Source organism: Pteropus alecto, unplaced genomic scaffold, assembly GCF_000325575.1.
Source record: "Pteropus alecto unplaced genomic scaffold, ASM32557v1 scaffold45, whole genome shotgun sequence".
NCBI classification, from domain to species: Eukaryota; Metazoa; Chordata; class Mammalia; order Chiroptera; family Pteropodidae; genus Pteropus; species Pteropus alecto.
Window position 1 is genome coordinate 36816050 of NW_006442491.1, and position 25925 is coordinate 36841974.

The 25925-nt window shown below is 49.1% G+C and overlaps 1 protein-coding gene across 1 annotated transcript in view; it reads left to right on the top strand.

The window, feature by feature from the left end:
• Positions 1-14983, top strand: part of RAE1 (ribonucleic acid export 1) — a 16430-nt gene extending 1447 nt beyond the window's left edge. The window contains exons 2-12 of the mRNA XM_006921938.3: positions 1470-1566; positions 2138-2242; positions 3934-4026; positions 8028-8114; positions 9036-9122; positions 9220-9291; positions 10256-10363; positions 12381-12487; positions 12582-12657; positions 13205-13399; positions 13879-14983. Coding sequence (XP_006922000.2) covers positions 1470-1566; positions 2138-2242; positions 3934-4026; positions 8028-8114; positions 9036-9122; positions 9220-9291; positions 10256-10363; positions 12381-12487; positions 12582-12657; positions 13205-13399; positions 13879-13965 — 1114 coding nt within the window. The 3' untranslated portion in view covers positions 13966-14983. The remainder of the gene's footprint in view (positions 1-1469; positions 1567-2137; positions 2243-3933; positions 4027-8027; positions 8115-9035; positions 9123-9219; positions 9292-10255; positions 10364-12380; positions 12488-12581; positions 12658-13204; positions 13400-13878) is intronic.
• The last annotated feature ends 10942 nt before the right edge of the window (positions 14984-25925 follow it).

Sequence of the window (25925 nt, forward strand, 5' to 3'; positions counted from 1 at the left end):
CCCTAAGTTCATCCCTAATGGCAGAAGTGTTCTCTGCCATCTCGATGGTTGAGGAGGGGGAAGGAACGGAAGTAAAAGAAGTTTCAAGCACTGTGTGAGACCTCGCTTGGTTTTCATACTCCATGAAGTAGACATCAGTGACTTTTTATGGATGAGGAAATCAACGCTAAATAACCTGCTCAAAGCCATGTAGCTAGTTCCTGAACTCTGAAACCGGTAGCCTTGTCCTTGCCTCGTCTGCTCATGCAGTTAACTGGTGCTTCAAGTACCTCGCTAACATTTAAGGCAGGAGTAGTTGGCAAGCACTGTGTCCTCACAAAGTCGTTTTTTGAGACACTAAGTGCTCATAGCTATTGCTTTTATTTAGTATGTTTGCGCTTAATTTCACGAAGCTCAGGAAACTGAAATGCCTTTCCAAAAATCCTAGCAGTTTTCCGGTTCTATGTTGTCTTCTTTAGAGATGCTACCCTGTTAGTGAGTATGTCACTCAGCTTCTAGGCTCCTTTGGGAGGGGTGACTGACATGGTAGACTTCTCAGTGGAGAAATTTTTTAACCTATGACAGAATGAAGATGTGGCATCAACATGTGGGTCATCAGGGAGTTAAAATACATAGACTTTCTCCTTTCAAGGGAAAGTTGTTTATTGTACCCACTATGTGCTGGATGCTGCTCTTTCTACACAGATAACCTGATTTGATCTTCTGAGCTCTCCTGGAGAACGTGTTAAATATTCTCTGTGTTTGCAGAGCAGGAAAATGAGGTCTCGTGAGATTAGGGTCCCAGCACTGGTGAGTGGCAGGGCCCCTGGTGGGCCTATCGGACTGTGTGCCTCGGAAACAAATGTGGGAGGATTCTTGCTGGTTTTACCAGACCTTTTGGTGCTCAAGCAGACCAAAGTGGATTACTTTTTTAAACTTCTCTTACAAAGAAATTGCTGTATTGCTGCCAAGACTGGTTGCTTTTCTAAGTAGCTTCATGCAGAGATACTGATCTAAACCAGCCTGCAGAAATTAGTAAGAAGAAAGTGAATTCCCACTAAGTGGGAATCTGGAAGAATGGTACCTTTTTCTGGTTTACTGTTGTGTTCCTGGTGCGCAGCTCGGGGTCTCTAACTGTGCAAAGAATGAACAGATTTCTTTTCTAGCTGATGACTGGGGAAGTACTCTGCCGTAAAGTGTCGATGGTAGTTTACTAATGGTGACAAATGTAAAGTGGAAGGAAACTAGGTGTGGGGTATATGGGAACTCTACAGATTTCTATAAATCTAAAACTATTCTAAAGTAGAAAATTTTATTTTAAAAAAATATTCTGTTAATCATGTATTTAGAGCTCTTCAAAGAAAGATACCTGGCATCAAGCCATTTAGACTTTATTTCCCTTTTGTGACTTAGTGAGCTTTATACTGCCTCTCGGTGATATTTATTACTTAAGAAAGGGCCTATCCTTCACATTTTCTGTTGTTTTTTAGGGCCACGATGAGTTTGTTTGGAACAACGTCAGGTTTCGGAACTGGTGGGACCAGCATGTTTGGCAGCACAACCACGGACAACCACAACCCTATGAAGGTAGCATCGCGCGCCTCGTGGGCTGCGTAGAGAAAGTGCAGGCTGGCGTTTCCCATAGAAGTGACAGTGGAAGAAGCCAAGACAGTTTGGGAGCCCACTTTGGGGTGAAAGCCCTGAAACTTTGTCTAGCCACTTTCTCAAACACGGGAGCACAGAAGCTGTGTGTCCCCTAGACGAGTGTCCCAGTCCTCTGACTTCCTCGATCGCCAGAATCACTCGAGGTGCTCATTGAAATGCAGGTTCCCAGAGCCCAGCCCACACTGTCGAATCAGTTTCTGTGGGGAGGGAGGGGAGGCGATAGCCATGATCACGCGCTCCGGGGCAAGAGTGAACTGCTGGGCCACCATCTGGAAAGCGTGGTTGCGGGCGCTTCATCGAGTGCTCCTTCTAGTCCCAGCTACGCTAGTCCTGACGCTGGCTTATTTAGTATTCCCCTTTTTGATCAAAGAAAGGTCTGATTTAGTTCTTGAGCACAAGGAAAGTCCAGTACGAGGTGCTTAGTGAGAAAGAAGGCAGTTTTGAATGAAGCGGTGATGCCACGTACATTTTAACGTTGACTTCCCCCCCACAGGATATTGAAGTAACATCCTCTCCTGACGATAGCATCGGTTGCCTGTCTTTTAACCCACCAACGTTGCAGGGGAACTTTCTCATTGCAGGATCGTGGGCTAACGATGTAAGTGCTCCTTAAATCACGGTCTGCCAGTCTCTTGGTTTGGACAAGGTTAGCTTTCTTTGTGGTTCCATTCTTTCCCAAGCGAACAAAGCTGAGCTAAGGCTTATTCACTGCCCTTTTACGGAAATCCCTGCTGTAGTTCAGTATCTCGACGCATATTCCCAAATCAGATGTAGGAGGCGCTGAGCGCGGGTGCTGTCCATGATGGTATACCCAGATTTCCCTTGTGGGTATCCCGAAAATGTTCTTCAGGCATATAGTTAACTTTTTCAACGTTAGATGTAGCACAGGTTCTGCATAGACAATTTGCTTAACCTGTTGTGTACAAAAAAGACAAAATTATAGTGTACGAAAAAGAAAGATTAAAAACTGGTGGAAAAGTCAGCAAAGGATAAAAGGCTCTTCACAGAAGTTCAAGTGGCCCATTAAACCTGAACCGTTTAGCCACACTCAATCCAATAAACACAAATTGACGTGATAGCCTTTTTTTCCCTATCAAATTAACCAAAAAAAAAATAATTTAAAAGGATTACACATGGTGCCGGCAAGGATAGGCTGAAACCTTTCGTGTGCTGCCGGTGGGAATGTAGAATGGTACAGCTCCTCTGAAGGGTGCTTGGCAGTGCTTATCAGAAACCCTTCAGTGTCTCTGTGATTCCTCTCCTGGGGCTTGAGGAGGATCTCTGTACCTTGTGTGTAACCGAATTAATCTCTACGGCTGCTGAGGCACTGAACACCCTGTCACCTCCAGCTTATTAAGCCGGGCGTGAGGCTTAGAGAAGCCAAATACGTGGCCAGAGTCCTGCATCCAAGTGCCAGGTCCGGGGTGCTGACCCGCGCAGCCTGGCCTGCGGCCCGTGGTCCTTGCCGCTGCCTCATTTTAAAAAGTCTTCATGCAGGGAAAATTTTGGAAATTATAGTACCTAATAGTAATGGTCATCGTGGTATGCCTATGTGGTGGAATGCCATTTTAAAGTTTTCGGAAACATTTCTGTAACAGAGAGGCAGCCGCAAGGCAGGAGACGAGGGGAGGAGAGCGCAGGGGGAGGAAGGTGCTCATGCTCGAGCAGCTCTGGAGTCTACGTGTAGATTTTGGAGAGACTTCAGTCGATTCTCTGCTAAAAAATGTTAGAAGAATGTTTATTGGCAAGTAATGCAAGTGAGAAAAGCCGAAATTGCAAAAGCGAAGATACTGCATAATCCAGGCTTTTAGAGAAAATGTGTGTGCATAGAAGACCGAAAGCACACTGAACTATCAACTGTAGTTGTGGGATGAAGGCGACTTTTATTTCTTTGTATGGGATCTCTAAAATGCATTACCTTTAGAATCAGGAAAAAGATGATATAAAAAGTCAGTATTCAGAGAAGAAAGGTGAGTTTCCACTTGTGTGTTGATTCTCTGGTAATGGATGACGTTCTGCTTCAGAAGACTCATACAGCTCATAGCTATGGTGTGAAAATTATCTGCCGTTTTAGATTTAAGCAAAAGAATTGGCGTATTTTAAAGGCTTAGAAACAGGAAAGTCATTACTTCCATTTACCTTTCAATTGCATCATTCTTAAAGTTAGATAATTAGATTGATCTGAGAAGTTCATGTATATTTAAATTGCACCCTGTTAGTTGTTAAGTGTTAAATGCACGTAATTTATCTAAATTTCTGCGTTGGCGTTAATTCGTCTTGTCGCTGTAGGTTCGCTGCTGGGAAGTTCAGGACAGTGGGCAGACGATCCCTAAGGCCCAGCAGATGCACACGGGGCCTGTGCTGGGGGTGTGCTGGAGCGACGTAAGTCCTTTCTCTCTTTCACGTCTCCTGCATCAGCGTTCAGAATATTTATGTATCTCTGGTTTTATATACTCCAGAACACACATAACGTGTGCATACACACTGTAGGACTTCTAAATTTCTTAATGAAAATATAGTAATTTTTTGATATTCCTAATGTAGTCAATGATAGCTTCAGTTAATTTCTGAAAGCTTTTCTCACATAAAAATCCATTATTTTATTGACATGTTATTTAACAAAGGATTAGGTCATTTCTTGAAGCCTTCCCTACCTTTGTATGCCTTCAGCTATGTTGTTTTAAAATTAGAAACTTACTATCTCAGAAAATACTAAGGAAAATGATTATTTCCTTTTATGAGAGTTGAAGACTTTTGATTTTTTTCCTTTCAGATTTTGAATATCAGCAATATAAGCAGACACGTTCAAGTTCATTTGTCTCTGAGCTTGCCTGCTCTCCTTCCTCCCTCCCTCCCTCCCTTCCTTCCTTCTTTTCTGTTGTTGATTATGGAGAGTTTAAGGAAGGGCCTGTTTACAGAAAAACCAACAGGGAAGGTGAAGTACCTGTGGCGAGCCTGGGCCTCAGGAGAGCTGTAGCTGTGGAGGGGCCGCCCCCTCTGCAAAAGGGGAGCCGGGAGCCTGACAGCCCAGCCCTTCTCTGCCCCCTCTCCTGCCTGCTCGCGGAACCAGCAGACCGAGCGAACACGGGGCTGGCTGGCAGGCAGAGGCAGATAGGTGAACCTCTGTGCAAAGGAAGCTAAGCCTCAAGGCCTCACATGGACTTTTTGCCAGATTTCCTAGATAAGAGTAAAATTGCAAATAGTAAAATTGGATCTTTTTAGTGTCAGTTTTGAGAAATGCATAGAGTTGTGGTCAAGATACAGAACAGATCCATCAGCCCCCCGATTCCCTCCTGCCTTTTGTAGTCATGGCCTCACCTCCCGGCCCCTAGAGACCACGGATGTGTTTTCTGGCCCTATGGCTTTGCCTTTACCAGCATGTCATATAAACAGTCCTGCACGGTGTAACCTGTTGTGTGTGGGCCACTTTCACTCAGCAGAATGCATTTGAGATCCATCCAGGGCGTGGTGACTGTCAGAGGTTTGTCTCCCTTATTGCCAAGTCGAATTCTGTTGTATGGATGCTGCCCCGTCTGTGCACCGTCCACCAGTACAGGGACATTGGGGTCGCTTCCAGTTTTGGTCATCCTGAATGATGCTGCTGTAAGCGTTTGTATGCTGGATTTTCTGTGAACAAAAGTTTTTCTCTTGGAGAAATATGTGGTAGTTGGATCAGGGGTCGTATGGTAAGTATATGTTTACTTTATGAAAAACACCAAACCGTTCTTATTTTACATTGTCATTTTTAAACCATATTACATGTTTATGTAATCTTATTTAGCTTATAAATAAGAACTGACTATAAATATTTTGAGATGATTTAGGAACCAGAGTTCCTCCCTTTTTAATTACTAGCTATGATAGGCTTCTCTACGGCATTTTTGTCATCTGTAAAATGTATTCCTGATGTATCTGATTGGGTTATTATGAAAGTAATGATAGATGAAAACAGTTTGAAAAGTAATGCACTTATTACTGCTCCAACTTGTTTTAATTTACATGTGGGAAAGTAGCAACAGCAGTAGATTTAAAATATTTTAAATTTGTTTTGCCTGTCTACTGATTGGGTAACGGATCAGAACTCTAAAGTTTCTTATAAAGTGTGCTGAGAAGTAGAGTTAACTGATACAGGAATTCTGCCGCCCAAATGTTATCGAGTGAGTGGCTGTGGCATTTACAAAGACAAATACAGCCGATTCCCTTTCTCCATGCTGTGCCCCATCTGGCGGAGGAGCCAGACATAGGAATGAAGAGTTCCAGCACCGTGAGCTGGGTCTGGAGAGAGCAGGGTGATTGGTGCTGGGTGGGAGGGGACACAGCATACACAGCTTGGGGAGGACGCCATGAATCCTGCACCAAAGAGGCAAGAAGCAAGCTCAATCTTGAAAGTGAACCACACGCCTGTAGCTTCTCGAGCATTGTCTCATCCAGTGCAGGTTCACATTTTGGCTCTGTTTCCTCCAGCTTTTTGACTTTGACAAGTCGCATAATCTCTCTGCATCCTTCTCTTCACATATAAAGTGGAGATGATAACAATTGCAACAGCTAATAGTATTATTTAACCCAGCAAGTAGTTATCAGGCACCTTTAGTATGCCAAAGCACTGGGGACACAGTGGGAATCAAAGTAGACAAGGTTGGCAGATCCTGTGCTCCTGGGAGTCATGATCTCTGAGGACAGACGAGTAAGAATTTCAGACAGTGGAAATTAGTGACAGCTGGATTAAATCTACCTAAAGTGACTAGCATGGTGCCTGTCAGGAAGCAGTAAGGGTCTTGCCTGAGGGGGCATAGTGAATGGCTGAGCCTGGTTCCACACCCAGACCTTCCTGGCTCCAGAGCCTGTGCATTTGGCAACCTCCCTCAGAGAGATTTCCAAGAAGAGCATGAGCTAGCCTGGGAGAGGTGGGAAGGGCATTCCAGGAGAGGAAGCCATGTTTGCAAAGGCACAGAAGCACAAAAGAGCCAAAGATACCTTTGAGGCATAAGAGCCAGACTTGGTGAGAGCGATTCTTCAGCATTCTGAGGACACGGTTCACCACGTGGCCGTGGCAGCTGGAGCAGCTGGGTGGAGAGTACTTCCAGTACGCTTCTCCAGCAGCCTGCCAGCGGATTGGCCTTTGTGTGTCCAGTGGGCTCTGGCATGCAGCTGCTCCCCTGTGCTGCCCATAGCTAGCGGGATTGGCATTTTTTACTGAGATCGAGAGGCCGGTGTTTCGCCCCGCTCAAGGTATCCCACTCCATACGTTGTATCTCTCCAAGGATTTGTGGGGATCTCCTTATAACTTTATTCATAGAAAAGCAGATTTTATCTCTCCTTTCAGATGAAGAACTGGTGACTTCACATGAGAAGAAATTTTTGCTAGGGGAGGATGGTGGTAAATCTTTGAGCTATAACCAGAAATGAAACAGTCTGGGCCACAGATCAGTGTGGCCATTGCCTGTTTTCGTGAACAGAGTTTTATCAGAACAGCCATGCCCCTTTATTTACAGAGCGGGTATGGCTGCTTTTAAGGACAGACGAGTAAGAATTTCAGACAGTAAAGACAGTTGAGGGGTCGCAACAAGGATCAGGAAAGATTTAAACATGTACTAAATAAATGTCCCTTTAAGAAAAAATTTGTCAACGACTGGTCTAGACTTTTCATTAGGACTTTCTCTTTTTATTAATAATTATCTTGTGCTTCATACTCGACGGGCCTACTTTATGAGTTCTGTATGTGACTGTTTTAAAAACCTTTCCACAATGACTATTTTTAAGCTGTTCTGTGGTTTACAAAGGACCAGTGATTATTGAAAATCAGTGTAGTTTGATCGCATGCCCTTTGAAATGCTATCAGTATGGAGCTGAACAAAAGTACTGAGTATAGGTATGTGTGTGGGGAGGGAAAGGTAATGTGGCAAAATGTTTATAATTGGTGACTCTAGGTGAAGGGTTTATGGTGTTCGTTTTATTCTTACAATTTTTGCAAAGGCTCGAAACTGATCAAAATAAACCTAAGTGGCCCCTGGTGCTCCACGTAGAGGCATGGTCTACAAGGCCTTTTCCTCGGAGTATGTCAGTAACCCGTGACCGCCTCTGCGGGGGACGGGGGTCAAGGGCGGTGGAGAGACTTAGTTTTCACTATGTTACTTTAAGTGCCATTTGAATTCATTTTATCCTGTGTACATATTATCTCTTAGAAAAATAAATCAATAATAAAAAATAGAGTGGAAAACCTGTTTGATATATGGCAGCGCAGTTGAAAATATAGTGGCTCTGAAAAGTTGGAAAAATAAAAATTGCAGAACAATACCTGCCTCAAAATGTTCAACGTAATATCTAAATATACACATAGATATTTTCTTTTTCTTAGATGACAGGTTTTCTCCGTTTTATTTTAGGATGGGAGCAAAGTATTTACGGCTTCGTGTGATAAAACTGCCAAAATGTGGGACCTTAACAGTAATCAAGCCATACAGATTGCACAGGTAATAAAAGCTTGCCCTCTGCAAGAAGGTTGGTGCCTAACGTTGTGATGTTTCTTTAGTTATAATTCCCTATAACAGAAGAAATGCAGTTTGACTATACTTAAGGATACCAGAAACCCCCTCTTTAGCATAAGAACAACACCGGTTTTATAACCATTCTCATGCTTACTAGTATTTCACAGATTGTTCTGCCGTGGGTCTTCCACATATGCGTAGATGAGAATGGCGTCATAAGGAGTTAGTGACGTTACATCTGTGAACGACAGATGTTCCAGGTGGCCCTCAACATCCAGGTGCTTGACATTCCGATACCCGTGAGTGGCTTGCCTTTTACCAACTCCATTTGGTCACTCGCTCGTTTGACAAGGATTTATCAGACGCCTGCTCTGTGCCAGGTACTGTCGTTAGGGAGAGAGAACATTGAGAGAGACACTGCCGTAGTCTGTGCAGGGACAACAGGCATGTTCTTATGCCAAGAAAGGCAGAAGTAACGAGGATGAGAGAACCTAGAACCAGAGCGTCTGCTCTGATGAGGACACCGAAACGTTTTCAGGAAGGTGTCACATACTCTAAGATCACAGTATTATGTGACAAGCCCCTCCATCATCTCAGTTCACGTCATCTAGGTAAACAAACCCGCGGTGGCGTTCCTTATTATTTCCGATCATCTCCCCAGGGAGGGGCTGCCTTTCACTCGCACACGCTAGTCCATGATGTAAAGTCTGAGTGTGTTAGAACGCAAGGAAGATGTGTGCTCTTATGCTACACTGTCATGGTCGTGGGGAAGGACTAAAACACCTTGTGGTTTCTATTTGGTGTGACTTCTGTATTTAAATTAGTTCCTTCTCTGAGTTTTCAGAGCTAACGCTGTTTGGCACCTTGTTACATTTACCTTGATCTGTTTCGGTTTTGTCTTGAAAGCACGATGCTCCTGTTAAAACCATCCACTGGATCAAAGCACCAAACTACAGCTGTGTGATGACCGGGAGCTGGGATAAGACGCTGAAGGCACGTGGGGTACCCTGGCCGGGCTGCCATCCGTGCTAGCACTGTGGGCTTCCGCTCTGAGTGGGCACGCCCTGGCTTTCTCTTTTTTTCCTTTTAGTTTTGGGATACGCGATCATCAAATCCTATGATGGTTTTGCAACTCCCTGAAAGGTGTTACTGTGCCGACGTGGTAAGGAATTTCTAACTTACGTGTTTCCTTAAAAGAAGGCATTTCTCACCTATGACATTGCAATTAGAGGATAATCTAAAAATCACTGAGATTTCGTTTCTGTGGGAGGTGTAGTTCAGAGTGCCTCAGTCATCATATATCAGGTAATTTTGGTGCCCCAGTTGTTCCAGAATTATTGAATCCTGGGTGTGAAGTTTTCTGAGCACTTCTTATTTGAATGTCTGCAGACAGCTACATGCTACCACCATGTGACATTTACTGTGTGGCTCTAGGAAAAGGGGCAGTAACTTTAACGGTGTGTATTAGATCTTTGGGGACTAATACACACCATTCTCTGGGAGAGAAACTGAAGAACTTTCTCCATCTGTTTAGTTGTTGTAAGTCAAAGTTTTGTGCCACCTGCCCTAGTAATTCCACTTTTAGGAATTTGTCGTGAGAAAAATAAAGAATCGAATAGCCTTTGCTGTGTATAATATATAACTGATGGGTTACCAAGACAGACGTGGCTAAACGGTAGGCTCCTTCGAGGGCGTATTAGTCACTTCTAGTATTCTTGGAATACCAGTTGGCGGTAATGATACGGATTGTAGGAAACACACACATCTAACGCTCAGCAGAAAGACGGGAACACAGTACAGCGCGGTGTCGACAGCTTGTCGGTTGAAGCAGCGGAATAGGTGGTTTTCGTTTCTTCTCTGGTCCTGAGTATATTTTCTAAATATTTACATACTTTATAGTTTTAAGAAATGAGTCTTTTAAAACTACATAGATCTTCACATTTCAAATACAGTTTCTCTAGGTTTTCGTGAAGCATGTTATCACTGCATTTTTAAATTTAGAAAAAAAATCAGACTTATTTTTGTGACTAAAAAGTTGTTCTAATACTTTGGTATAAAAAAAAAAGCACGCTCCTATGGGGATGGAAATTACAAAAAAAAAACAAAACACGTCTCTGCTTCCTTAGATATATCCTATGGCCGTGGTGGCCACTGCAGAGAGAGGACTGATTGTCTATCAATTAGAGAACCAACCTTCTGAATTCAGGAGGATAGAATCCCCACTGAAACACCAGGTGAGTCAGAAATCAAATCCGAAAGCATGTATTTAGCACCTATCACATGTCTGCGTATGGAGTAAAGTTGTACTTTTAAACTGTTAAGTATTTTCAACGAGTGAATTTAAGGGTACAAACAAATATTTAGTGAGTGAATATTCTCCTTCCCTGGATGAGCTCAGCTTACCTGCCCTCCCCAAACTTCCCCCGGACGGCCGAATGCTGCGGAATGAGTTGCACACCTCAGTGGATGCGCATGACTTCCCTGTTCCAGTTGGGGAAGCAGAGGCACAGACGCATGATATGCGACTTGCATTGTAAATTCATAGCTTCCACCTTCCTCCGAGCCCTCGTCACACCCAGACAGGTACCAGGTTTTCCTCTTCAGTCTCGTAGACCCTCCCTTAGCCTTAGTCTTAGCAGCTCAGATGAGCTCCTGCTCAGAAAACAAGCCGGTGTTTGGGAAAAAAAAAACTGAATCTAGTGCTCTGCCAGCGCCTGCACCCCCTGCCCTCCAGCCCACTCAGGACCTTCTGCTGTTGGTCACCTACCTTCCACCTACACCTCCCATACCTCCCGTCTCTCCCCCTTCTCCGTTAGCCCTGAAACATGCTCAGGTCTAATAATTCATCCTAGAAAACAAACCTCTCGATCCCCACATCCTCCTCCAGTACCACCTGGACCCTTATTTTCCTTCACAGTTGAACGACAGAGTTTAGAGCTGTGTCCTCCCCTACCCAGGCTCTTACAATGGCACCTCTGACCTTGCCCTGCCCCTGCTTAAAACGCAGGGCCGACTCCTCACTGACCCCTGGGTAAGTCCCACACTCCTTGATAAAGCCTAGTGTGGTCTCTGGCTTCACTTCCTGCCGCCCCGGCCAGACGCCCTGGCTTTCGTTCGTTGAGGACTGCCAGCAGTCCGCAGAACGTCACTGTACAGGTGTGTTCTTGTTTGTTACACCCCGCCACCTCCCAGGGCTGTGTGGTCCTGGTCAGTGTGCCATGTGTTAGACCCTGTGCCAGGCAGAGGGGAAGACGGGGTACAGCTTGACCAGCCATAGTGCCCCTGTCCTCTCAGAACTTAGAGATTTTTATCTCTGTTATTTATTTATTTTTTTTTACTCTTCGAAGTGATGGTCTTGCTCTTAAAGAAGGGCAAAGGCTACAGAAGGAGAACTAGCAAACACTTTCCCATTTACTTAGGACATTCACGTGTCCTGGCACCGTCACAACAGAAGCTGCGCTTCACCTTCATCCGGTGTGGCCCAGCCCCAGGCCTGATCCTGCCCCAGCTCCCAAACTCCTCCCGGAAGCCACAGTGTCCATTTTGGGCAAGGTGGGTGGTCCTCTGGATCACCTCCGCTTGTCACAAGCAGAAGGAGGAAGTGAGAACCCTAGAGGTGCTCCACCCTCTGCTCCTCCCCCCAGGAGGCCAGATCGGGTCCTGGGCTTTTCTGTGGGATCTTTCGTAGAGTCCAGGGGGCCCTCCTTTGGTCCCCAGGCACAGTGTTTCGCTTCTGCGTAGCCTGTGCGTGGTATAGAGGGCCTGGCTCAGCCACTCCCCCACTTGACCCTGTTGCCCTGTGCTCGCTGGGGTAGACGTGACTTCCCTCTTCCAGTTGGGGAAGGAGAGGCACAGACGCACGGTGTGACTTGCGGCAGGGCACTCCCAGTCAGTGCTGGGCTGTGGATCAGAGTGATCGGCTTCCTCCGCCAGGGGCCAGCACGGGAACAGGGTCTGGTGGGGGCTCAGGGTGGGCACACTGCCACAGTGCCAGCAAGGCCTTCAGGGTGGCCGAGAAGGAACGAGCAGCTGGGTGGAAGCACATGGCCTGCAGCGCACTCGGAAAGTCACGTGGCCGGATAAAAGAATGCTTACTGGAGGAAGAGAAGTATCTATCATAGTTGAGAAATAATGTCTCTGGTTCTTCTAAAGACCAGAAATGGGGTGTAAAAATAGTTCACTTTCATATCAGGTATGAAACGTTATATTTTACATTCTGATAATATGCTTTTCTTTTTCTTCAAACCGTAGCATCGATGTGTGGCTATTTTTAAAGACAAACAGAACAAGCCGACTGGTTTTGCCTTGGGAAGTATCGAGGGGAGAGTTGCTATCCACTACATCAACCCCCCGAATCCGTAAGTGGGACTCCATCAGCTTGCGAATTTTCACTTGAGGCTTTTTTTTTTTTTTTTTTATAAAGGAAAACTTAGTTGGGCCTTTGTTTTTCAGAGCCAAAGATAACTTTACCTTTAAATGTCATCGATCTAACGGAACCAATACTTCAGCTCCTCAGGATATCTACGCGGTATGTTTTTAGAAACTTGAACCTTGAGAACACATCTAGAAACTAGACTTGGGAGTGGGCAGCTGAGTCATTATGGGATTCGAAAAGATCATTGCTTTGTCATGTGTGTTCGCATCTGGAGACAAACGGCTTACGCCGTGCGTTTCCGTTTGTTTTTATGCACATGCTGACTCTTCGTTCTCTCTGTGTTTCTGAATGCAAGCGCAGGACTTTTTGGGGAGCATCTCCCCTCCTCTGTGGTGCTGATTTATACACTTAGCTAAAACTGAGAAATTGCTGTTTGCTAAGAACGAAGAGGGCATTTTCCTGAGGTTTGCGCCCAGGTGTCACTAGCTACACAGTTGTTAACTTCTGACTTGGGTTCATCACAAGAGACTAGACCCGGCTCTGGGCTGGTAGTTGATCAGGAAGCATGGCTGCGATCCGCAGGCAGCCAGCTCCGGGGACACGACGGTCTGCATTTCGTTCCCTAACTGGAGCAGGAAGCACGCCTTGGCCAAAGCAGGGTTCTCCTTCCTCTGCTCATTGTGCATGTCAACCCTTGCAGGTCAATGGAATCGCGTTCCATCCTGTTCATGGTACACTTGCCACGGTGGGATCTGATGGCAGATTCAGCTTTTGGGACAAAGACGCCAGAACAAAACTTAAAACTTCAGAACAGTTAGATCAACCGATATCGGCTTGCTGCTTCAATCACAATGGAAACATATTCGCATATGCTTCCAGCTACGACTGGTCAAAGGTGAGTGGCCCCTGCACCCCTGCACGGCGCGGGCAGACACAACGACCACCACGTGACTCCTGCTGCTCTCTGGGTCCAGGGGATGGGTCACCCTGGGCCACACACTTGTCCCCGTGAGGTCATAGCTCAGAGATCTCCTTCCATGAAGCCTCAAGTCGGAGCTGACCATCCGCCAGAGTCAGGCCTTGCTCCCTGAGGGCGGTCACCTTGGCTTTAAAGTGGGGGCAGGTTAGTCTCAGTGCCAAAAGGACAGGTCCGTAGACGATCGTTCTCTCAGAGGGACGTCGAAGACACGTTTCCACCGACTCATTTCCTCTGGGGGCTGAAGTTTTTGTTCAGCGTTTGGCTTTTCTTTCCGTCTGCCTGTTTCGTTCCCCCAGAGACTTGGGGGTGCAGGACTTGGCGTATAAAAAGTGCCCGCAAAATGCCAACTTTTGATTTTTTTAATGATAAGATCATTGTGTCTTTTTCCTCTTTAGGGACATGAATTTTATAATCCCCAAAAGAAAAATTACATTTTCCTGCGTAACGCAGCCGAAGAGCTGAAGCCCAGGAACAAGAAGTAGGGGAGCCTCCTGGCTGCCACAGCGCCTTCCTCTCCACTCTGCCTCGTCTCACGAACTTGGGTCCCAGCTTTTTGTGGGTTCAGCCATGGATGTGGATTCCAACCCTCGGGGAAAACTGTCATTGTTTGGCAGTCGGGCCCAGCGGGCCACAGTGACCGTTGGTCTCTCCATTCCACTGCCCATTACAGACGTCTCTGGAACTGTGAGGGGGTTGGAGTCGCTGTAGAAGTTAGGTCCCTGCGGGCGACTGCCAGGCATTCGCAGTCTTCGCTCAGCAGCGTGTGTATAGAGAACACTGGGAATCATTTTGTGAACCCTGGACTGTATTTTGTAATAAAGCATTTCGAAGATTGTCTCCTAAGCTCACTGTGTCCACCTTGCCCGCCCGCCCGCCCAGTGAGCTCTGACGTCATCCTATGCAACACCATCGTTGGGGTTTGATTGGCGACTTCAGATGCCCTTTGGGAAATGCAGAAATCTTGCACCTCGGGAAAGAGGGCGTCCTGAGCCGTGACTGCCACGTGGGATGTGTAGCCACAGCCTCTCCCAGCGTCGGCGGGCGGCTCGAAGGCAGTTTTCTCTCCGCCCTTCGTTCCTGTCTGTAAATCCCCACTGGTTTTCCACTCTGCTGGGCAGCTGTCCTGTGACAAACGGGAGTGTTCCTTGTGCTAAGGGACAGGCCTCTGTGGGCAGGGCCCGAGGGGGGCAGTGTTTGAACCCCCACCTCCTGCCTGGGCCAGCACTCTGCTCCTGTGCCCGGTGGTGGTAGTCTGGACTGCTTTTTTATTTCATGTAATTTAAAATTCCCGATTGGTAAGTATCGGATGAAATTCAGTTTAGTATTTGACTTTTGAGTCTCTTGCTGTGTTTTTGCCCTGTCATCTCAAATGCTTCTTATGCTTTACTATTTGAGGCTGGTATGTAAACTAATTTGCTGAGTATGAAAATCTGTCATCAATAATGTAAGATGTGTTTGCCTACTCATAAAAAGCAATGACAATAAAATTTTCTACTGGAAGTGATTGCCTACAAGATGGTTTAAATTCTTTGATAGGTCACAAATGAATTCAGACCCATTAACTCTTTGGCTCTGTCTTTTAGCCTGAAAAGTTATTTTTTGGAAGAGAAAAGGGTAGGTGCGCTAGAAAAAGAAATCTGAGTTTTCAAATCACGTTTTCCCCCTTGCCTTTATGAGTCAGCCCTGCGGCTCTGATCTGTACAACCGGTAGGGAAGGCGGCTGTGAGGAGAGTCCGGCTGGACTCGCAGTAGCCAGGTGTCATGGGAGGTGAGATGAGATTGACAGCTTTAGTCTAGCCATTGTGTCCTAACTTTACAGGCTGTCGTTGAAAATGACCACGAAATAACGAATCTAAGTCATGAGCGTTTTAGAGCGTTCTTTTCCAAGACTGGGCCTTGCCGCATTACTGAGGGGATAGTTTTTTTGTAATTGGCAAATTTGAAACATTTAACTAAGTCCCAAGTGGAGCCGCCAGAAACCAGGAGTAAGGGGGCCTCTTGTCACCACCGGGAGCGTGAACGGCTGCCCCGTGTTTGCTGGTGATGAACCAATAAATATTTGTTGAAATCATTAAACTTAAGGTGTTTTTCCTAAAAGGCATAGCGAGTCTTAACTCTCCATCTTAAACAGGCTGCTGCAGTAGGTGCTCTGTAGGTGTTTGTAAATCTGATGGCATCTTCAGAGAAATTTTGACTCTTCGTGTCGTCATTTTGCCATTAAAAATTCACTGGACATCCAGTTAAAAATGGAAAGTGGAGTCTGTAAACTTCATGGGGAAGATGCGTTAGATGGTTCGCTGATTTTTTTGCTAACATTTTATTACAAGAATTTTCAAACATACAGAAGAGCTTTACAGTGAACTTACACCTACCACCTAGATTCTACGGTTAACATTTTGCTATATTTTTCCATTTGGTTTCTCTTTTCCACCCCTTGGTGACTGAGTGTGGATGCAAACCGGTTGGGAGGATGACGTGTCACGATGCTGAAACGCGTCGTTACGGGTTTAGGAGTGGTGTTCAGGGAGGTGCACTTCTCCGTTCCCATCGTGTTTGGTCTGACCCGGTGTTCAGGGGAGCGTGGAAACGTGTTGTGCGCGCGCGTGTCCGATCTGCCTCCGTCGGGCCTACCAATCCTGCCTGCCTTAACCCCATTTTAGGGGGGGCTTTATCTGTCACGTGCCCTCGACAAGGGGATGCCAGGATGGGGTTCGGTAGAGCGAGGTGAGCGTGGGCGGGCTTACCGCTATGCGTGGTGAGTACTTGCTGTCCTTGGTGAGAAGTGGTGACTCAGGCACACGGCCGCGTGTGGCAGACAGGTTACGCGTGGTTGCCCAAGCACACCTGGCCCCTGTTCTCACTGTCACTCACTTGCTCTTTACAGTGATCCACTTTTTAAAAGCACAGTTGCCTTTCAAAAAGAAAGTTTTTTTGCCATAAAATTAGATCAAAAAATTCAGTATATGAAAAACATCTTTTGTCAAAGTGGTAACTACAAAAATTAATACAGTGAAAATAAAAGATAAGTGTGAGCCATGAAATAATACACCGAAAGTTAAAGTGTACCACCAAAGTCACCTTCAAGGGACAAATACCTCAGGGAAATCCTGTTAAGGTGATGTTGTTTTATGTGTTCTAGGCTACTTGGTAGAACCCATTTGCCATTTGGGGAATGCTTTAGGAAATTTTTTTCTTCAAAATTTGAGTTTCCTTAGAAGGAGGGGCTTTGTAACATGAACCGAATACATGTAGGAACATAGAGCCAGCATTTTCCAGATTAAACCATGACCCATTCATTCACTGGTCGTAAAATGACTATTTGTTGCAACTAGAGTTTTGTTTTTTTTTTAATGGAGCCACGAAAGATACGGACTATATCCCAGTGCGTCACACATAGTAATGCAAATACTGTTTTGCATGACATAATGTATGTATATATGTGTCTACGTGAGTGAGTATTACATATTTTACTATTCTGGACTGGGAATTTTGTCCCTGTTACTTCTTACATGGTTGAGGATGGGTTCTTGGGGTTCAGTAACCTCAAGTAGTACTGCCGTGAATACCAGCCATGACTATTTCCTTGCATCCCCCCAGAACGGGCGGGGTGATTCTGTGCATTGGGTGACATTTGAGATGTCCACATGACATGTGAACCCAGAGTCAGACTGCCGGCCTTCACATCCAGCTCTGCCACTTGCCAACTCTGCGGCCTTGAGCATGTGACTTAAACTTCTCTGGGTCTCAGTGACCTCATCTGTTAAGTGGGAGACATTGAAAGTGGGCATAACAAGATCGTGGGTATCCAAAGAGTTAAAGCCCGCCAGGCACTCTGTGGCTGGCTCAGAATAAGTGCTCCAATGCTGGCTCCCACTTTGTGACCTCGGGGGTGGGGTTAGCATCCTCGGGAACTTTCCTTTTCCACGGAGCCCTGCTGGGACAAAAATGTCCACGGACCAGGTTGTCCTGAGATCTTAGATTCCCGCGACTCCCGGGGAGGCTGCGTTTGCGTTTGGCCAGCAGGTGGCGCCGGTGACTGCAATGCCACCGTCGGAGCTGACTCTATTCAATGTCATGGACTTGGGTTTATTTAAGGAAATGAGCGTAGGCTCCCCTTTTACTGTCGTTACTGAGCTCGTAAGATACTTGGAGAGTGGAATCGAAGTTTTATTTATCCTGTTAGAAGAATAGTCTTTAAAATAAGACTCTTTAGGCACATCGATGGCCTCAGGAAACACCGAAAGCAACATATTTTCAGAAGTCGGACTCCTGATTTTTCTACTTAAGAATTCAATGTCCCCCTTGGTTTCCTTATGGGACCCTGAGGCCTGGTTTCCTGTGGTGTGGGGGACTCTGAACACCCGCCACCCTTCAGCATCATCTCTGCCCTGGATTAGGAAGGAAAGGTTAGGACACAAATCTCCACTGTGCTGGGTGCTGGCGGCACACGGCCCATTTTAAGATAAATTTTGGTAACTTTGAAGTTCTAGGCCTATATGTGGCTACTCTGAACTGAGGCGTAAAATGTAAAATGCACAGCAGATTTCAAAGACAGTACAAAAAGAATGTAAATAAATACCTAATTTTTATGTCGATTATACATTGAAGTGATATTTTGAATAATAAAATTAATTTCACCTGATTGTACTTTTGTAACTGTGGCTACTAGACATGTAACTACAGTGGCTCGCAGGATGCCGCCCTCGGCCCACTGACGCTTGGGGGTGGCCCCGCTCATTATCCAAATTAACATGCACCCACATCCCACCTTAAAGATCCATTCTTTCACTGCAGATTTTTTCAGAAATATTTTGCATATTTTACTTCCGAAAGTATTTGGCAGTCTTTACACTTGGCAATGACTTCTTAACTATATCGCCTTGAGTACCAGGGAATTTCTCAAAAGTGTTCTCCACTGTATTGAATTGTTGGAACGCTAATGAGGTCTAGTACTGCATTTGTAGACAGTCAATGAAACCGATTGATTTGGGGTTACTTTTATATTTTGAAGCCAATCCCTGTCAGCCTGTTGGACTCTCTCCCTCTCTCTCCTCCTCTCCCGGTTTCTCTCTTCCCCCCGCCACCCCCCGCTCCCCACCTCACATTTCCCGACACCCCTGAACACACCCTATGAGGTCCAGAGCCGAGGAGAGGCAGTTCCAACACGAGCCCATTTCCTCAAGAGGTGCCGGGATGCTGGCCAGAGGCTGCCAGCACTTCCCAGCTCTGGGGGTTTTCCTGCGAAGTGAGGTTCCCCCGTTTCACAGATTCCTGCCGCACAAGGTGGGCGCAGGCGGAAGAGCTGGTGGCTGCAGTTTGGGGAGTTTTCAGCACAATAGGTGCTACCACAAGGTAAATAGAAGCAGAGCGAATCATTCTGTAGCCTGTTGTATGTACGTTTATTGTGAATTTCGCATCAATATGTTGAGAAATACTTTCTAAGGCGAGGGCCGTTTCTAAAGCAAATAAGAAACACCTGTTGCATACTTGCTTAAACCTAAGTCTCCTCTGAAGGGTAACAGGCATGCGTTCCTGTTCTCAGAGTCTCTCCCCCCAGGCGTGGGCCAGGGAGGGGTGGGGAGGGGAGGTGGACACGGTGCAAAGAAGAATCTGTCCTCCCAGCCACCACTGCTGCCTTCCTTAGTGGGCTCGCAGGTGGCCTGGCCTTGGGCGCCACCTCACACACCGTGTTTGCCACCTTTTCCGCTTTCTTCATGGATCTTTCCAGCTCCAGGGTCGGCCTTGTGCAAAGGAGGCCGTTTTTTCTGAGCACTGCTTGATGGCCAGTACGTACCATGTCTTTACAGCCCTGGCCCCTGGCACCAGAGGCTCCTGGAAATTGTCAAGGTTCTTCGTCCCTCAGGATTTCACGCAATGTGACCCACGCCTCGGACCGCACCAGGGGCCTCGGCCCCCGCAGAAGGCCCCCCCCCCACGCGGTTCTGTTCACCTGCAAGAGCAAAATAGGTATTTGCTACAGATCGAATTCACACGTTGAGGTCTGAACCCCCAGGACCACAGAGTGTGACTGCATTTGGAGACGGGGTCTTTAAAGAGGTGATCAGTCAGATGAGGCCACTGGGGTGGACTCCAATCCAGTATGGCTGGTGTCCTTATAAGAAGAGATTAGGACACAGACACACAGAGCAAAGTTCACGCGAGGACCTAGGGGGCAAATGGCTACCAGGCAGGGGGAGAGGCCTCACGACCGCCCCCCGCCCAGCCCCCCACAGACGCCTTGACCTTGGACTTCCAGCCTCCAGAACCGTGAGGAAGTAAGTGTCGTGCGAGCCTCCCGGTCTCTGGGACTTCGTTACGGTGGCCTGAGCTAAGACAGTATTCCCGGGTGGCCATTTGCCCCTCAGTTGTGTGACTTAGTGTCCCCACGACTGCTCCTGGGATAGACTCCATGTCCCGCTGTACCTAGGAACCTTCTCAAACGTGCTCCCAGAACAGGTGGGCTGATCGACCCACCGGGGCAGGGTCTCCGGACCAGCGCCCAGCGGGAAGCCCCTGCCTCAGACGCAGACAGGCGCCCTCGCTCCGATGTAGGGACAGTCCCGACCCTCACTCGAGCACGGGCCACGGACTTCTCACAGCTCAGGAATCACCTGCACACCGTCCTGGGAAAAGGGGCTTGCGTTGGCCCATGGGGCTTCTCCACACACCCGCCAACCTGCAGAGCACCAGCGCTGGAGGCGTGAGGCCTTCAAAGTGGGCCTCGTCACGTTCAAAGCCCGCGTTCCGCGTCCGCAGTGGCCATTTTCCCGAGGTTGGTGGAGGCTGGGCCTTCAGCTCTGGTTTGGGGAGGTAGGGAGGGCGTCTTGAAGAAAGGGATTTGGGATTTTGTCCCACAGGCGATGGGGAGCCACTGAAAGCACGTGGGGGAGAACTGATGAGGTTGCCACCTCCTCACCTGGCTGCGGGCCGCCGTGTGGGCTGGAAACCGATGCGCCCCGGGTGAAAAGCTGAGAAGTGCCGGGTTTGCATTTACCGAACTCCTACTCAGCACAGGGCTGAGCTCAGCGCTTTCCGCGGACCGTCTCGTTTCATCCCCACACGGGCCCTGTGAGGGCGGAACCGTCATTCTGCCCATTTTACAGGTGAGGCAACTGAGGCCCAGAGAGAGGACGTCGCCAGCCAGTGGGTGACGAGTGCCGGTCACAGATGCAGGGCTGTCTGGTCTCAGCCTGCCCTCTGCTCTCTCGGCCGGGGCCCCGTGCTGCCTGCGCGGCGGGAGAGTGACTGTCAGCGCCCGGCAAGGAAGCTACGAGGCGGGTCATTCTGCAGAGCTGAAAGAGCAGGGCCCGACCCAGGCTCGGCCGGCGTGGGAAGGGCCCCGGCCGCGCGTCTCTTCATGCTGCTTCTTTTGTTTACTGTGTCCATGTTATAATTCAAGGCTCCTTGGGCCTGCTGTTTGGGTTCAGGTGGGTGCAGGTGGCTACACGCAGCATCCTGCAGCCTGGCTCTGAGGTGAAGAGGTGGCCGCTCTGGCTTGATTCTGCATGAACCCTGCATTGCTCATTGTCTCTGAAGATAAACAGGCTTCGGGGACCCTTCGAACCCCCAGTGTCAGCCTTCTGGAATGCGTGATTCATGTGTTTGTTCATTCGTTCGGTGCTTATTTATCGAGCGCTGTCCATGTGCCAGGTACTGGGAACACAGCCGTGAGCAGAGCAGACGGCAGCCCCTCGTGGAGCTGACGGCTAGTGGGGGACACTGTCCTGGAGAAGCAAACAGATGTCTGAAGCAGGGGCGGCAGGGACACAAGCCTTTTAGGGACCTTAGAGAAGACGCCTGGATGGAGTCTGAGTCCCAGGCCCAGGCGCATCCAGACTAGTGACAGCTGATCGAAACTCCAGGACAGGCCGAGGACTGCAGGCTTAGTTGGTCCCGGCACTGCAGCCAGACAGACGGTGCCCCTGAGATGTAGGTGGGGATGACGGGGTCCCAGCCTGGCCACTGGCTGAGCGAAAGGGCCCCAACTCAGGAGATGGCCAGGAGTGGGCACAGGGTCTGTTCCCCATGGGGGTTGGGTGGGGAGGACGGGAATTTATGTAAACCGGGGATATTTTAAGTGTAAGGATCCTTAGCTGGACCCCCAACCCCCCCCCCCCCTTTCCGGGCTGAGCAGTGATTCTGTCTGCTTGAGGCTCTGTCCTGCTCATCCCTGTGACAGAGCAAGTCTCCTGGGGCCAAAGCAGCAAATGGCCACGAACTGGGTAGCTTGACAACAAATTTATTCTCTCACAGTCCTGAAGTCCAAACTCAAGGCATCGCCAAGGCTGCGCTCCCTCTGAAGGCACTAGGAGGGAAGAGTCTGTGCCACGCGCACCCTTCTTAGCTCCTGGCGCTGCCGGCCATCACGGCTTACGGACGCCTCACTCCAACCTCTGCCTTCGTCGTCACGTGCTGTTCCCTGGTGTGTCTGTGTCTTCACCTGGCCTTCTTATAAGGACACCAGTCCCTGGATCAGGCTCAATACGACTTCATCTTAAACCGATTATATTACGAAAACTACACCCAAACAAGATCACCTTCATGGGTACCAGGGTCAGGACCTAGATGTGGTTTTGAGAAGACATGATTCAACCCATGACAAACGCTCACACCCAGGCACATCTCCGACAAGGACTGTCCCCGTGGGGACAGTGACAAAGCCTGAGGTGGGACTTAGTACTTGGACATCTCCTGAGTGAGCTGTCAGTCAGGCAAGTGTGGGCAACAGGCAGGGGGCCGGGGCCTTTTCCATCTGTCACACCCACCCAGAGCTGCGAGCCTGGGACCCCATCCTCGGAAGCGAAGACGCAGCCTGCGTACCAGGCAGCAGTGGTCACTGGGCACCGACCCTGAGCAGCCCGGCCTGAGTTGCCACACCTGTGCTCCCTCCCTTCTGCACCCCCCACCCCAGCTCCCCCAGTGCAGAAGGCACCGCTGGATGAAGGGACTGGAGCTTTAGAGGGAGGAGCACCCGCCCAAGGTCACAAAGGATGGGACCAAGATCTACCTTAGGGCTGATCCCCCAACCCATCCTGCCACATGGACTGAGAGAAGCAGGGAGAGGACCTCTGTCCAGGCCATGCTGGCCCCTGCAGTGCAGCGGCCATCAAGTGGCATCTGCACCATTGGGAATGCTTTTGGTTGTCATTATGGAAAACCCAGTGGCTTAAACATTTTGGGGGGATTTTGGTTGTCATTATGGAAAACAGTGGCTTAAACATTTTGGGGGGATTTTGCGTATGTAACAGGGAGCCCGGTTGTTGTCATTGGTGTAGCACAAATTTTCTCAGTCTTGGCACTATTGACATTTGGGGGTGTCCTGCACACTGCAGGAGATTCAGTGGCTTCCCTGACCTCCACGTCCTAGATGCCAGTAACGTTTCTTCCCGTAAGCAGTGACAATCAAAAATGTCTCTGGATGTTGCCAAATGACCCTAGGATTAATTGTGTCAGGACTGGTTGGTGTCTGTGAGTCTCTTGCTCTTTGTCTAATGGTCACAAGATGGCTGCTACAACTCCAGACATCCCACCCATGTTCAGAGTGGAAAGAACAAAGGGCTAATACCAGCTACAACTGCCTCTTGGCAGGAAAGTGGAAACTTTCACAGAAGGCCTGCAGATTTCCATTTCGGTCTTACTTCACTAACCTCTCTGAGGTCCCACCTGCCAAGCCCTCAGAACAGAGAAAGGCCTCCTTCTGGGCCGTGGGCAGGACAGAATGGAATCATGGATCAGCTAGCCATTTGCTGTCCTCAGTGGCCTCGAAGACACTCTGAGTTTCAGTACCCGCCCTCTTAAAACTGGGCTAGTAGTGCCTACCTATGACAAAGGCTGTTTTGAGGTTACATCGCCTAACTTCTGTAAGTAACCCAGTCAAGGACCTGGCCCCTGAAGGGCACTCCGGGGCAAACGGCCTTTGTTATTATTAGTGGCATGTGAGGATTAACCACGCCAGAGCACCCTGTACTCAAAAAGTTTCCAATAAATGTTGGTGGCTGTATCGCCCACCTCGGAGCCTTGTGAGCCTACTCACAAGGCTGTGGCTCTCACCAATTCCCAGAGGCCTTCCCCGACTCTAAGGCAGCGGTCCCCAACCTTGTTGGCACCAGGGACCGGTGCTCCTATGAGAATCTAACACCTGAAGATCTGAGGTGGAGCTGAGGCGGTGATGCTGGCGCCGGGGAGCCGCTGCAAATCCAGAAGCTTCCCTGGCTTGCCTCCTCACCGGCGGCTGGTTCCTAACGGACCGTGGGACTGGGCCGGTCTGTGAGCCGGGGGCTGAGGTCCCCTGCTTCAAAGTATACCTGTCACTCTTGACCTTCTCCCTGCCTGGGAATTTTACTTAAATGTGGTAGTCTTTACTCCTCCTAAAATGGAAGCTCTTGGCGAGAAGCGGGGAGGCACGTGTGTTTCCTGCTTGCGGTACCCCTGGGGCCCAGACCCTAACCTGCCCCCGATGGGCCATTACATTAATAAATACGTGTTGGATGAATGGCTCCCAGGCAGAAGTTGGCGACACGTGGAGCCACCCGACGGGCGGAGGATCGGCGATGCCGAAACCTAAAGGGTCAGGGCATGAACGAACGAGTAAAGGAACCGGAACCTGGGCACCGCTTTTTAAGTCACTCCGCCCCCCTTCCGGGCCCAGCAGAAGCGCGAGGTGCACGCAGCAAGTCCGCCGCCCCGGGGTGGGTCAACGCCCCGCCCAAGTCCTGCGCTTCCCCCTTTTCAGGCCCTGCAGCCCCGCAGCGGGCTGCTGCCCCGGGTCGGGGTCCTTCGGGACACTTCGGGAGCCCCCGCGCTCCCGCGGCGTTAGCACGTGCTCCGCAGACGTCCGCCGCGGGCCGGCAGCCGCCCTCCCCAGAGGCGCCCTCCCTGAGCGAGCGCGTCGCCGGGGTGGGGGGAGGGCAGCGCCCGCGCGGGGCCCGCTGGGATTTGTAGTTCGGACGCTTTGGCCGCCAGCGGCCCCTCCTGGCCAAGACTGGGGACAGCCTCAGGCTCTGTCTGTCACGAAAGGGGAAACTGATGCCTGGTGAAAGGACACAGCTTGCCCAAGATAACGCGGCCGAGCGGTGGCCACCTTCCCTGCCCAACAAGTGTAGTTCACACTTTTTCAAAGTTTTCAAAGGGTGCTCTGAGGGTTCCTTGAGAGCTCTCCTGGCCTCCATTCCATCGTGCATTCACTCAACAAACGTTTCCCAAAGGCGCTCTGCTTGCCAGACGATGTGGTAAAAGCTCGGATGCAGGATTGTGCCCTGGCGAGTCGGAGGGACAGTGAGTGACAAGGGAAGGAAGAAATGAGATGAGACAGAAAAATATGTTCCCAGTAGGCTCTCTGAAGACTTGGGGTTCCATACCCAGCATGAGGGGCGGGGGTTTGGGAAGGAAGGCTCAGACTTCGGTGGCTGATGGGTGGAGAGTGGGGTCAGGAAGTCCAGAGGCTTGAGACAGTTTCACTGGACCCCGGATCGAACGCAGCCTGACAGAGAAGGTGCTGGCTAAACGCCTGAGTGACTCCTCTTAGAGCTGCAGCTCCAGACTACACGAGGTGTCAGAAACCATGGTGCCTGGACACGAGGAGGATGTGAGGCCCCCAGAGCTGGTCTGACACCGGTGTGGCCTGCTGGTGGGGAAGGCTGGCGCCACGGCCAGCTTCGAGGGTAGGGACCTGCACAGGTACACGGCCGGACTCCTGGTTCAGCGTTCTCCTGTCGGATGTGAAATTCCTAACTTTGAACAAAGGGGCCCTAGAAATTCTGTAGCGGGTCCTGCCTGGGACAGAGGCCTGGAGATAGGCCTGTTTTCTGTGGTTGGGGACAGGGACAAAGGGAACCTGGACAGCCTTCTGCTTGTTTTCCTCCAAAGGTGGGCCACAGGTGGAGGAATCCCCGACACCAGCTGTAGTCTGGGACAGACTTTTGAAGAGGCTGGAACTACTTCTCCAGTCCAGTCACCTTCTCTTTGAAACGTATGGAACCACTCTGACCTCTCCGCCACATCTTGATTTAATTTTTTCCGGATTATGTAGTATTTACTTGTTGAATTGTCTTATTCATAGCAGCTCCGTGGTGCTAGTGTGTTATGTGCATCCCTGCAGCCCCATGCCCTGATAAACATTCAAATTATCTATAGATAAAACAAAAATCATTTCACCTTTAATATGTGTTGCTGTACCTTAGTAGTACTGGGATAAATGTTGACTCAGTAATCATGATCTAGTAATCGTTTGCATCTGATTCGTTAGACTGCTCTCCACGAGGGCAGGGGCTTGGAACCCGGCGGGCAAGTAGTACGACCTCGGGAAAGATCTAGACCCGCGCCTTCTCCCCGCGCATCCCATCCTAAGGGATTCCCCAGGCTCAGGGGCGCGGCGGGGCGGGCCCGGGACTACGCTTCCCGGCGGCCCCCGCGCGTTCGGGGCGGGGCGGGGGCGGGTCCGAGG